General features: G+C 38.7%; 2 protein-coding genes across 21 annotated transcripts in view; one reads left to right on the forward strand and one right to left on the reverse strand.

Moving 5' to 3' along the window:
* The window catches only part of WDR12 (WD repeat domain 12), a 20,883-nt gene extending 8,180 nt beyond the window's left edge, over positions 1-12,703 (reverse strand). Inside the window, exons 1-8 of one of the 4 annotated variants that reach the window (XM_034654988.1) lie at positions 12,640-12,703; positions 11,670-11,735; positions 8,247-8,341; positions 4,613-4,707; positions 3,627-3,733; positions 2,402-2,517; positions 1,839-1,993; positions 294-339 (exon numbers count right to left, since the gene is read on the reverse strand). In XM_034654988.1, coding sequence (XP_034510879.1) covers positions 294-339; positions 1,839-1,993; positions 2,402-2,517; positions 3,627-3,733; positions 4,613-4,707; positions 8,247-8,341; positions 11,670-11,710 — 655 coding nt within the window. In that variant the 5' untranslated portion in view covers positions 11,711-11,735; positions 12,640-12,703. Of the gene's footprint in view, positions 1-293; positions 340-1,838; positions 1,994-2,401; positions 2,518-3,626; positions 3,734-4,612; positions 4,708-8,246; positions 8,342-11,669; positions 12,284-12,323; positions 12,425-12,639 lie in introns of those variants that run through there. The other 3 variants (XM_011224846.3, XM_019799569.2, XM_011224845.3) reach the window with 3 other exon arrangements.
* CARF (calcium responsive transcription factor) overlaps positions 12,483-13,718 on the forward strand; it is an 84,764-nt gene continuing 83,528 nt past the window's right edge. For 9 of the 17 annotated variants that reach the window (XR_002142648.2, XR_004623572.1, XR_002142643.2 and 6 more), the window contains exon 1: positions 12,485-12,595. The gene's annotated coding sequence lies outside the window, so the exon portion shown is untranslated. The other 8 variants (XR_004623570.1, XM_034654986.1, XM_034654984.1 and 5 more) reach the window with 4 other exon arrangements.

Below are 13,718 nucleotides of genomic sequence, written 5' to 3' on the forward strand. Positions count from 1 at the left end.
GAAGTCCTCAGTTTGTTTCTCATAGTCCATAGTCTCTCATGTTTCATTCCCCCTTCTGATTACCCCCCCCCTTTCTTTATCCCTTTCTTCCCCTACCGATCATCCTAGTTCTTATGAGAAACACATTTTTAAACACAAAGAACTATTTTAATTTTTCTCTATATGCTCCTTTATTTGTATCTTCAAAAGCTCTGGTCCATTTTTTATGGAAAAATGTGTGTTAAATACTCTTCTTTCACTGAAATTCTTGAAACACCATTAATAAGTCAAAGTACAACAAATATTTAGTTTACCTGTAGACCAGATCTTTAGCATCTTATCCCAGGAGCCACTGCAAAACTAAAAAGAGATACGTAAGACAAAGAGAATATGTAATATAATCTACCATGTTATTTGCTTTGTTTTTTCTATAACTTAAAACCTTTACTTTGTTCTGAAATCCTTTACTACAGTGGTATCATCTGCATGGCTTCCTAGTCTCCTAGAAGTTGTATCCTCAATCTCATGGCAACTGAAGGAGCTGCTATTCTTTTTTTTTTTTTTTTTAAGATTTTATTCATTTATTTGACAAAGAGACAGCCACTGAGAGAAGGAACACAAGCACGGGGAGTGGGAGAGGAAGAAGCAGGCTCCCAGCAGAGCAGGGAGCCCGATGTGGAGCTCGATCCCAGGATCCTGGGATCACGCCCTGAGCCGAAGGCAGATGCCTAACAACTGAGCCACCCAGGCGCCCCAGAAGCTGCTATTCTTATATGGTCCTGTGCCCTGGCTATGGTTGCTTAGATTGAGGTGGGCAACTGGTCTACACCTGTGCACATAGGTCCCTTCTGCCTTCAGGACCTTTTTTTTTTAAATTTGTGTTCCAGAGAGTTGAAGTTAATCTTTTTCAGGGACTGATGGTGTAAGATGTAAAACTTAGGAATACTGAACATCAGGTTTTACTGCCATGTGGAAAAAAACAGTTTGAGGTGAAAGAGAATAAAATCAACTTCGGGAGATGAGTGAGGGGAGGTGTGTTGGCCACATTCAAGCTCAACTCCTTCAGTTCTTGAGACACAAAACTGGTGATATGACTGTTCACTCCTTCCTGGATCTCACAGTCTTTTAAGCTGAAAAAAGTTCAAGATGAGTTTCTGTCTCTTATGGCCAAAAGATAGGGTATGATTAATTCATTCAAGTTTTGACTTGACAACAGGTAAACCTTATTTATGGCTCAATATGAATAATCATAAATCTTTATGTCTGAATGCATGAAATGTCCTCTGTTATGCTAACTGGCAAAGAAATGCTAAAGAAACACTCTTAAATCCAGAATTTTCAATGTGCTTTAGAGAACTTTCAAACGGCAAGAGAATTTGTAACCCCTCATAAGTCAATACAGTGCTGCACTCAGGTTTGTTTCCTTTTAACTAACTTTGACCATATTGTCATGATAGAGTAAATCAGCAATACTAGTAAAACAACCTCTGTTAACACTAACCTTAGCTTACACTAAGGCTTACATGAGCAACTATACATTTTCAATTGATCACAGCACTGAGTAGCTCAAAGACTGAAAACGTCAATCACTATGATTAAAGAATGTTACACTGCTTGTTTACCTGATTTCACAAATTTTCTACAGTTTATATAAAGTCTAAATCAGAGGAACCCAGACTGAGGAAGTAAACCTTTATAACTCTTATTTTAAGACTATTTACTTTGGGTTCAAAATCATATTCTTTAATTACCAACTGTTATGAAAGTAGGACAATCACAAGAAAAAAATTTTTGCACAAGAAGCTCAAACTCTAATTCAACAGTACTAGTACAACTAGAACAACACACTAGCTACTTACTTTAGTTCCTGTGCTATCAACAGCTATAGAATCCACACTTCCAGCATGTCCTCTGCAGCAGTGCAGGGCTTTCACTTTGTTTCTTTCAACATTCCACTCCCATAAGAGAATCGTCTGATCCATAGAGGCACTCAGTAGTAGGCAAGACAAACTATCTGAAGAAATGAGAAGAGAAGAATAAGAACAAACTAGAATAAAAATGTAAAATATGCTGTGTTCGGAAACTGAAGAATTGAATTTTTTGTTGTTGAGAAAGACATTAGCCAGCTTTGAAAAAGAAGTAACTTATGGTATAAAAGGATGATTCTCCAAAAATACTATAAAATAGGAGTTTAACACAGGATTAATTTGAAAGTATACTTTATCTGTTACAAGTTAGTAAGGATTTAACTCTACCACTTATGGATTTTTTTTCTTCTTGAACACTATATTTTTGAAAGACCTCACAAAAACTGAGGCATGAGGCATTTCCTACACCAGCCCCATTCTGCCCCAGCACTGAAAGTGGCTTATTTCCAATCCCCGATGCAGGATTCCTTTCAGTTTAGGCAAAGAGTCCTAACCTTTTTTCACCCAGGCCACATCTTTTACAACGTCTGTATGTCCCACAATTGTCATTATTGACTTTCCTTCCAAGGACCATATTCGAGAAGTCTTATCGTAAGAACCAGTCAAGATCCTATGAAGAGAAAAAAAATCCTATGATATAGAAAAAGCAGCTTTTTCAAAACCTGAAATCAATTATATTTCTAAAGCAATGACAAAGTAAACCTTAAGGATTATACTTAAAAAAAATTTTTTTAACTTGAAGACCAAGTTTTCTTTTTCTTTTTTTTTATTTGACAGAGAGAGACAGCCAGCGAGAGAGGGAACACAAGCAGGGAGAGTGGGAGAGGAAGAAGCAGGCTCTTAGTGGAGGAGCCTGATGTGGGGCTCGATCCCAGAACGCTGGGATCACGCCCTGAGCCAAAGGCAGACGCTTAACGACTGCGCCACCCGGCACCCCTGAAGACTAAGTTTTCAAAACACACTAGAATAGATCAGAAGAGGTTACATTTGACTTTTCCTAACCTCCTAAAAATAAAAATGTAACTGAAAAACCCTAGATTTCATTTTCACTACTGCTGTAAACACTACAACTCTTAGGGAACTTGCTTGTAAAGCCTAATAGTCCTTTGTACTGAAACAGTGAAAATCTTTTAATAGAAAAACAGTAAAATCATCTAAAGTAAAAGTAAAACCAGTAAAAACATCACTTGGGTAACAACTCCAGGAAGATATTCTTTGAAAGAACTAAGCTTGTACTATGATCCACTCTCAAGGTGCTGTTCTACAGGTAAGGCCAGTGAGGGCTTGCTCTGGGCCATCCATACCTGCTCAAATCTAGTCTGCCCTTTTTAGTCCTAAAATAGCATGACGTGCACCTTCGTGGTAGTAGGCTAGGAGATCCGTGGCTATAAAAGGTTTTTTCCCCTCTGTGAAACAAATTATATCTTTGGTCTTATAAGCAACACACTCAAATAAAACAAATGCTCTAAGACACTTGACTTATCCAATAGACAAATGTCACTACAACATCTTGAGACAGAACAGAAACATTAATAGACACGTTTCTTCTTAAATAAGTTGAATGGAAGATCTTTGGCATGGTCACCAATACATATACCATGAAATTACTTTTACAAAGAACACAGAGTCAGTTAGAGAAAAATATTCACATAGTACACTTAAAAAGACTGATGGAGGTGGTATAATAAAATGGATAGAAGAACATTCATATGGCAATACCATTCCTCTGCCCCTTGGACTGAACTGATCCAGTCATCATGGAACATGCATTGCTCTGGCTGAGGGGCAGTGTACTTCTCCACATATTCCAATTCCACAACCTCTTCCTAGACACAGAGAAAAACCAGAAATCAATCAGGCGGTACAGTTTTAAAATAGTACACTGAAAATAAAGGACTCCCAGGTAATAGGTCTCCTTCATATCAGTCCCCTCCATAACTCAGAAAATTTGGAGCCGTGCAAAAGGTGAAAAACTTTATCTGACCTAAAAGTAGTATTAAGAAACATTAATGACCTTGGAAAATTTATGCCAAAAGTTGGAGGGGGGGTAGAGAAGAATATAAGAAACTTTAAAAAATAAAATCATAAAAGCATATGTTTAATGAGGATGAAGAAAAAGTTCTGGATATGAATAGTAGTGATGCATGCATAACATTGTAAATGCACTTAATACCACTGAATTATGATAAATTGTAGTACATTTTATCACAGTTTTAAACCTGCCTAAAAGTATAAAAGCAATTATAAATTATATTTTAAACTATAAAAGCAATTAAGGGAACTTTAAAAATTAGAGGAAGGGGGAACCACTATAAATCACAATAATAACCCAGAAGTTTTTATATGTGCACAGTCATTTTGTACACCTTTATTAGTAGTAAACATATATTTGCTATTTCCTTTCTTGACAATTCTTCCACAAATACAAAAAGTTCCTTCCCATATTCGGTCATCTGCATTTCTTAACACACCTTCAGAAGAGGGGATTTCAACTAACATAATATAATAAAAAATCATTAAGAAAAAAAAAAAGAAGAGGGGATTTCAAAATTGAATACACAAAAACTGAAGTTCAAATTTCTAGAAAAAAAAAAAACAATAAAAAAAAAAATCTTGGTGGCCAAGGATACAGGTGATTCTGAAAGTTTTCCACATTACCTGAAAACACCCAACATAAAATAGAGCAGGTAAACATTTGAACTTACTGATGAGATGTTCTCCAGTTCCATGTGTTTGAGCAAGGGCATTCGCAGAAACTGGCCCTTGATAAGAAAATCGAACTCCACATGTTTGTGGAACTCTAAAGAAAACGCATAATAAAATGATCACTCTTAGAACCTGAAGTAAGATCGGCAGAGGTGTAGGAGAAACCCCAAAAGAAACAGGTACCTATTATCCCAGTGTGGCCTCTGAGTTTCTCCAGAATTTCTCCATGGCATAATCAAGCAACATATTCCAGTACACTATGTGATTTTAAAGAACTTCTTCTGTTGGTATAATTTTTTACTGTGTTGTTGGTATAATTAACTCTATTTAAACAAACTTTTTATTCTATGGATAATTCCAAATATATATAAAAGTAGAAGAAACATTATGAATCCCCATCCCATATTAAAACAACTACCAACTCATGGGCAATCATCTGTACACCTCACTCCACTCCTCTGCTGGTTTATTTTAAATCAAACCCGAGAAATGCTATCACTTTATCTGTAAATGCTTTAGTCTGTATTTCTAAATATGAGGACTTAAAAAAATAGTGGCGATGTTAAAAAATTTAATCATTATTCCTTTTAATATCAAATAGCCAATATTCATGTTTTCTTGTTTTATAAATGTCTTTTTACAGTGAATTTTTTAGAATTAGATACAAAGTCCACATATTATATTTTATTAATGTGTCTTATTTAATCTTTAACAGTTCCCCCTCCTCCTTTCTCTCCCTTGCCATTTATTTGTAAAAGAAACTGGGTCATCTGTCTTCTAAATATTTCTTACATTCTGGATTTGATTACATCTCCACGGTGTCCTTTAACATGTTTTCTCTACCACCTACATGTTCTGTACACTAAGCATACATAAACACTGATTAGATTTCAGGTTTGGTTTTTTTTTTTTTTTTGGTAAGAATATTTACACACAGTATTATGTGTTTCCTATTGCATCACATCAGAAAGTGCATTATCTTGCTATATCTCCTGTGATGTGAAAATCTATATCTGGGCTCTGAAGATGTCAGTCTTATCCCATCCATCATAATATTCTGTCAGCCTTTTAACTAATTAAAAGTTTTATCAGCTACTGATAATCACTACTTAAACCCATTATTTCCCTTGGAGTTACAAAAATGCTAAAAATTCTTATTCTTTCAGCATTTATTAGCTAGGATACTTCTGAAAGAACTCTCTCATTGGATTATTCGGATTTTTACTTTTTAAAAATCTGAAATCTGAATCATTTGCATCTTCAACTCAAGAGCAATGACTTTATTATTTAATTTATAAAAAAAGAAACCAATATTCATTCTACAAATTTAGAAAAATATGTAACTGTTTGGGCAACAACAAACATCCATATACTGGCAATGCAAAGCATCTATTTCAAGAATAATTCTTTTCTTTTTTTTTTTAAGAGAGAAAGAGTGTGAGTGGGTGGGGAGAGGGACAGAGAGAATCCCAAGCAAGTTCCACACACAGCAAGAAGCCCAATGTGGGGCTCAATCTCACAACCCTAGGATCATGACCCTAGCTGAAATCAGGAATCGGAGGCTTAACCGACTGAGCCACCCAGGCGCCTCTATTATGAGAGTAATTCTTACTCTAGTTCAGAGACTTTTTCAATAAGAAGAATATATGATAGCCTGGTAATTTACAAGTAACTATGTATCAAAATATATGTCAAAAGATGAAGTAAAGACAAGGGAAATGCTATGTGAATATCTCTGAATGAAGAACAATAGCTTGCTAGTAATGAAAAAATTGCTGACCCTGCCACATGCCCCACCAAAAAAAAAAAAAAAAGGTTGCTCAAAAACATCTCAGGGATGCCTGGCTGGTTCAGTTGGAAGACCATGAGACTCTTGTTCTCAGGGTCATGAATTCAAGTCCCACATTGGGTGTAGAGATTACTAAAAAAAAAAAAAAGAAAAAGAAAAAACAAAGCATCATCTCAAACTTAACAAAAAAATTGGGATTATGTGAAGATGGAGAAGGGGAAAATATCAGGCACTAGTTCATTAACTCTCACCTCTCCATTCCTCCAACTAGGGTAGAATCAAAAGAACTCTGAAGCATCAGAAACATCTGTTTAAAAATATGCTTGCTCTAGGGCACCTGGGTGGCTCAGTAGGTTAAGCATCTGTCTTTGGCTCAGGTCATGATCCTGGAGTCCCATGATCGAGCCCCGCATAAGGCTCCCCCCTCAGCAGGGAGTCTGCTTCTCCCTCTGCCTCTCACCCCACTTGTTTTCTCCCTCCCTTTCTCTGATAAATAAATAAAATCTTAAAAAAAATAAAATAAAACAAAAACTTGTCAATGACATCACCATTTGGAAGCAAGCATATTTTTATTTTTTTAAAGTCTATTTTATTTTATTTTTTAAAGATTTTATTTATGTATTTGACAGAGAGCTTGAGAGAGAGAGAGGGAGAGAGAGAGCATGCACAAGCAGGGGAGTGGGAGAGGGAGACGCAGGCTCCCTGCTGAGCAGGGCGCAGGAGGTGGGACTAGATTCCAGGATTCTGGGATCCTGACCTGAGCCGATGGCAGACTTTTTTTTTTTTTTAAAGATTTTATTTATTTATTTGACAGAGATAGAGACAGCCAGCGAGAGAGGGAACACAAGCAGGGGGAGTGGGAGAGGAAGAAGCAGGCTCACAACAGAGGAGCCTGATGTGGGGCTCGATCCCATAATGCCAGGATCACGCCCTGAGCCGAAGGCAGATGCTTAACCGCTGTGCCACCCAGGTGCCCCTGAAGGCAGACATTTAACCAACCGAGCCACCAACTCGCCCTGACAAGTTTTGTTTTTAAAAGATCACGCTTTATGTTAGTCTCAATTTTTCTGTTTAAATCTTCTATTTTATGTACAGTTTCATTAATTTTTAAAAAATGTTTTATTACAGAAAATGTCAAGCATAAGCAAAAGTGGAGAATAATATAATAAACCTTCATATACCTCTCACCCAATTTCAACAATTACCAACTCATGGCCAATATTGTTTCATCAATATTTTTGCATACTTTGTTCATATTAATTTTATGGGCTAATAATGTATTTTCATACAACAGCATATGTTTAATATTTATATCTTTTAAATGTTTTACTTGCTACCCTTTATAAACCTTTATCCATTTATTTTTCAATGAATTTTAAATACTTAAAAAAATACCAGTATTAATATTGGCATCTATTATTACACAAAATAAATACTCAAATAGTGACATTGTCATTTTGCTAGAAGCGTAGCAAGTAAGACCCAAGCACCTAGATGCTTGTTCTATGCCTATCCATACCAGTCCTCCCTAGCACAATCACAATGTCATAACTATGATACTAAAATATTATTCCTAACTCTCAACCACCTTATCTCCATATTGCCTTAAAAGCAGATTAAACTGAAATAATTTTTTCTGAAAACTTCTATTTCAAAGCACTTAAAAAAAGCATCATGCAGCAGGAAAACCCATGTTACAGTTTATAAATTTTACCGTTACAAAATGCATACGGTATCATAAAATAAGGCCTAAAAAGGGGAAAATAAAATAAAAATGTGATTTTTTTTAGTGTAGTTAGTGGCACTGCACCCTCTCCTAACTTCTCAAAGCCTTTATTACTCACCATTTTTGGCCTCCAGCAATTTATTAATGATGTTACTAAGGTCGGCAATTTCCGAGGCTGCAGGAATTGAGAAGGGAACATCATCTACCGCGTATCTGTGAAAAGGAAATGATATGTCTAAGTCAAGTCTACAGATATTTTTTTTTTTAAGATTTTATTTATTTATTTGACAGAGATAGAGACAGCCAGCGAGAGAGGGAACACAAGCAGGGGGAGTGGGAGAGGAAGAAGCAGGCTCATAGTGGAGGAGCCTGATGTGGGGCTCGATCCCACAATGCCAGGATCACGCCCTGAGCTGAAGGCAGACGCTTAACCGCTGTGCCAGCCAGGCGCCCCAGGTCTACAGATATTTTAACACATGTGCATTTATTCATTCAACAAGTATTTACTGGAGATCTAATACATGCCAGACATTTTGCTACACAGGATTAACAAAAATGAATTAGGACATGATCTCTGTTCTTAGAAAGGGTCAGAGTCCAGTAATCAAAATACAATAAAAGTATATAAGAATAATGTCATAAGTGATATACAGAATGGGAGAACAAAGAAGCTACAGATCATTTCAACCAAAGGAGAGAAAAAGGGGGTATAAAAGAATGCACAGGAAAGATCACTCTTAAGTTACATCTGGAAAGTGACTTTGTCAGGTAACGGGTAGACAGAAAGAAAGGGTGCAGAAAAGCAGGAAGAGCAGAAACCAATTGCTAAGAACTGCCCACTCAGCCTATTCCCCAAAGTGTGATTTTGCTTTAGACAGTGACCAAAGGTAAGGTTAAGGAGATGTGCACAGAGTGGTTATACTTTTTTTTTCGTAGTAACAACTTTCTTGAGATATAATTCACATACAACAGAATTCACACTTTAAAGTGTCCAATACTGGGGCACCTGAGTGGCTCAGTCAGTTAAGCATCTGCCTTTGGCTCAGGTCATGATCCCAGGGTCCTAGGATCGAGCCCCACATCAGGCCCCCTGCTCAGCGGAAAGCCTGCTTCTCCCTGTCCCTCTGCTGCTCCCCCTGCTTGTGCTCTCTCTCTGTCAAATAAATAAATAAAATCTTACAATAAAAAAGTAAAATAAAAATAAAGTGTCCAATATTTGCAAAATACCATCACTATAGTTTTAGAACTTTTTTCACCACCCTTTAGCTATTACCCCCTAATCCTTCCAACCCCAGGCCTTGACAACCACTAATCTACTTTCTGTCTCAGTGGATTTGTCTGTTCTGGACATTTCATACAAATGTAATTTTATTTTAAACAAGTATAAAGCCTGATTTAAAGCCACAGATGTGGGGAATGGAAGTTTCAAAAGAAGTTAAGGCAGAATCCAGGGGCTCATCAAGACATGATACAATAAATCTCTTTTTGCCACAGTGACATAGGGAGGGGGCTTCAGATCTTGTTAAAAGGTAGATTCCCAATCGGTAGGTCTGAGGTAGAGTCTGAGATTCTGCTCTTTCTGATAAGTTCGCAAGTGACGCTGATGCTGCTGATCTTCAAATCACACTTTTGAGTGGTAAGGTAACAGTTATATTTATATGTATCACACCTTAAAAAAAAAGTAAGCAATAATTTAGGTTCTCCAAAAGGTAACAAAGCCTAGAATTAAAGTTTTAGGTTTTTCCAGGGGTGCTTGGGTGGCTCATTTGGTTGAGCGTTCGTGCGACTCTTGGTTTTGGCTCAAGCCATGACCTCATGGGTGGTGAGATAGAACCCTGTGTTGAGGGGCGCCTGGGTGGCACAGCAGTTAAGCGTCTGCCTTCAGCTCAGGGTGTGATCCCGGCGTTATGGGATCAAGCCCCACATCAGGCTCTTCCACTATGAGCCTGCTTCTTCCTCTCCCACTCCTCCTGCTTGTGTTCCCTCTCTCGCTGGCTGTCTCTATCTCTGTCAAATAAATAAATAAAATCTTTAATGAAAAAAAAAAAAACCCAACCCTGTGTTGGGCTCGACGCTTAATGGGGAGTCTCCTCAGAATTCTCTATCTCTCTCCCTCTGCCTCTCCCCCCACTTGCACATAGGTGCTCTCTCTCTCCAAAATAAATAAATTAAAAAAAAAAAAAAAAAACCAAACACCACTCCCAAAAAGTTTTTGGTTTTTCCTTTTGCTTACTATTTGGTCAGTAGAATAAGGGAGATAAAGTAGCATAATTCAAACACATGTAAATGTAAAGTATATACATATATGTGAAAAATACTAGTCCCCCCATTCTACTCACCAGAACATATTATGTATAAGAAGCAAGAACTTAATTTTTAGGTTTTGTTACCTTTTTGAAGAATTTAAACACACAAACACACACAGAAACCTATATATAATATTTATCCATTTATCTCAGGGGTTAAAACATAGTGGTCTATTATTTCTTAAAACTCCATGTGAATCGATTATCTCAATAAAAATTTCAGTTAAAAGAAATACAGTGGTCATGCTATTGTACCACATTCCTTGAAAAGTATCTAGACCAAGTATAAAATACTCATGTGCACTGATAATACAATTTATGTATCCTGTAAGCAACAATACAAGAGGAGTGAATATGATTTACCCGGTCAACTCATAAAGCTACAAAGAATCAAAGACATAATCTTAACTGAGCTGGGAGTTTTCTAGTTTACCACTGACATTAGCTTGTTAATACAACAAATATTCAGTATATATCATCAGTACGGCAAGAATTTGACAAACATTTACTGACTCAGTCAATACAAGAACTATAACACACTGTCTCCTACCATCAAAAGACTTGCACTATAGCTGAAAAGACACTAAGAAAACTTAATAGTGTAATATACACCACAAGACTGAATACAATTAGGTTTCAAATGAATGCTACTGACGTAGGGACCATTAGTAAAAATGCTCATATATACATACACACATATATGTAAGCACATATATAAAAATACAGAAAACTGTAACTGAATTGACTTTACACTCTTTATCAAAAACCAGTTCTACCAACCCCCTGTTCAGAGCTCCACGTTCTAGCCTGGTTTAGAAAAGCCATCGTCCATCACCTACTTGAAAAGGAAATAAACGTGTTTTTTCAGAAAATGTGAAACACCACTAGCAGGCAGCCTGTAAACGACTAGGTCCATTGTTCATTTTCAAAATTACGTATGTGCTTCATTCGGGAAGCAAACCTGAAGCCCTTCAGATCCCTCTACACTCGCAATTCAAATTATACACAGTCTGAGAAGCTCGGCCAAAAAAGCATCTGTGATCTCAGAGTTCGAGGTGGATGCCGGAGAAATCCCGGCAAGATATAGCTTCCAATTGAGCGGAAAATTCGCTCAAGCCAGAACAGGGGGTGAAAAAACGCGGGGAGAAATTGAGAGCAAAGATAACCAAGGCTCCACAAAGTCATTCCTAGAGAGGCGAGAGGAGGGGAAAGGAAAGAAAAGGACGCTTACTTACTTCTTATTGTCAGTGAAGAAGCGTGTCTGGAGCTGAGCCATAGTGAGGAGTACACACAAGACTTATCTACAGAAACGTAAGGGGTAAGAGTCAGACAACAGGCGCTCTGGTCTCTTAAGACTACAAAAAGAGGCAGCTCAAAATTAGCTTGCACAGATACGCGAGAAGATGCAGTCTTCCGGGGTCTCGGTTTCCTTCCTCCGGCCTCCACAGCAACGAGACAACCACGAGGTTGCTCTTACACAGAGACCCAGCCCACAAACATCAACTACCTATTACTAGATTTAGGAATCATCGATTAGTGAAGCATAGTTTTAAAGGCGGAGTGTCCCTAATTTTTTTTTAAACGTCTTTCAATATATTTAGGCCTGTGATCGATTATGAAGATACGGAAAGGCCCAATTCAAACTGCTTCTATCTCTTTTTAAGAGGTTGTCTTCAGAACCGATACTTCACAGTTCCTAGACACTACCACTCCCAGAAAGCAGCGCTTCTCAGACGCTGTAACCACTGGGAATTGTAGTCTTTTTTTGCCAAGCTGCTCTCAGGATATATTATTTGCCTTAAATTTTCCCAACTCCAGCCAGATATCTATTATATTTCCTCTGCCTTCAGCTTTAATTTACTATAGACTTCCCGTCTTTATTTTCTTACGCATACTCCCAATCATAACCTCTCTCTACTTTCGGAGTAGTAGACTACTCCGAGACTTTCGGAGGGCTTCCGCCTCTAGCTTCAGGCTTTAGATCCAGGTGAGAGTCAGGGACACGGAAAAAAAAAAAAAAAAAAAAAGAACGAATCAGAAAGGAAACGGATGACGGTGGCCGATAGTGGTCTACTCTCGCTGTACTGCGCTGCGCGGCCTCAGAAGGATGCGCCTGCGCATTGTGCTGGTCTCCATGGCAGGGCCTCGGAGCCAAGACGAGGTTGAGTAGACTCGTTTTGAATTTTCTCCCCTCTGCTCCCGCACCTTTTGGACTTCCCTTCTCGCCCTGTAGGGCTCTCGGAAGCGGCGGGACTGGGGGAGTTGGGGGTTTGCCTGAGTGGTCCGCGCCCACGAACGGGACGCTACCTCCCAACCCCCATTTCTTGCTTCCTGCCTCCTCCTCCCGTCACCTCCTGACCAGCCTGCTCCCTGAGCAACCGCTGGCCCCCGCCCCCAGCCGCAGTCGAGAAGGGTGGTGCCTTCCGCGCCCCGCCTCGGGGACTTTTCGGGGCCCCGCGCGATGAGGCCCACTAACCCCCTCCCGGGGCCGCGCTGTGGGTCCTCAGGAAGGCAAACTGGAGAAGGTGGAGATAAGTGTCTGGAGGAGGATTGCTGAGCTCCAGGACACGCCACCGCCGCGGAGAAGGACCCCGACCCCTTGGGCGGTAGCGCCTAGTGTGTGGTCCTTCGCGCAGCCAAGAGCCCCGCTTTTTAGGTTTTGTGTTTTTTGTTTTGTTTTTCTCCTTATGAGCCCTTTTATATCGTCTGGTTAGAAGGGGAAAGGCGTCCTCCCCCACATTACATTCTCCTTCAATTTTTGACTTTTTCTTTTTTTTGGTCTTGAAGATACCTTTAGGCCTATTCCTTACTCTAAATGGTCCGGAGAGTTCCTCTAATTGAATTTAGTTATTTCGCTGTGGGAGGATGGATGGAGAGATACTATCTAGATCTCAAAGTCACTTTTTAAGTCGTTCGCCAAAAAAAGCTGCAAGAGGGGGACTTCAAGAGACAGCAGTTTAGAATCAGGCAAAACTGGATTGCAGAATTTGTGGGCAGAGCGGTATGCGTGCAGGTGAAAACTAAAGCTTTCCTTTACGTTGTTTAAAGATGCGCTGCAATTAAGTAGGCACCTGGTAGTTAAATCAACCATAGCCAATGAGAAAGTATTTAAACAATTGTAAGCGGAAAAATAATTTTTATTGGAAAGCAATGATAATGAAAGTAGGACTATTTTCAATTCACTCACCTTTCTAGAATGCGGACTCTCGAATCTGAATGTCTCAGCTATTTATTAACCGCTCTGTGCCACACTTGAGTCACTGTAAGAATTAAATGCCACATAG

Source organism: Ailuropoda melanoleuca, chromosome 2 (genome assembly GCF_002007445.2).
Source record: "Ailuropoda melanoleuca isolate Jingjing chromosome 2, ASM200744v2, whole genome shotgun sequence".
Taxonomy (NCBI): Eukaryota; Metazoa; Chordata; class Mammalia; order Carnivora; family Ursidae; genus Ailuropoda; species Ailuropoda melanoleuca.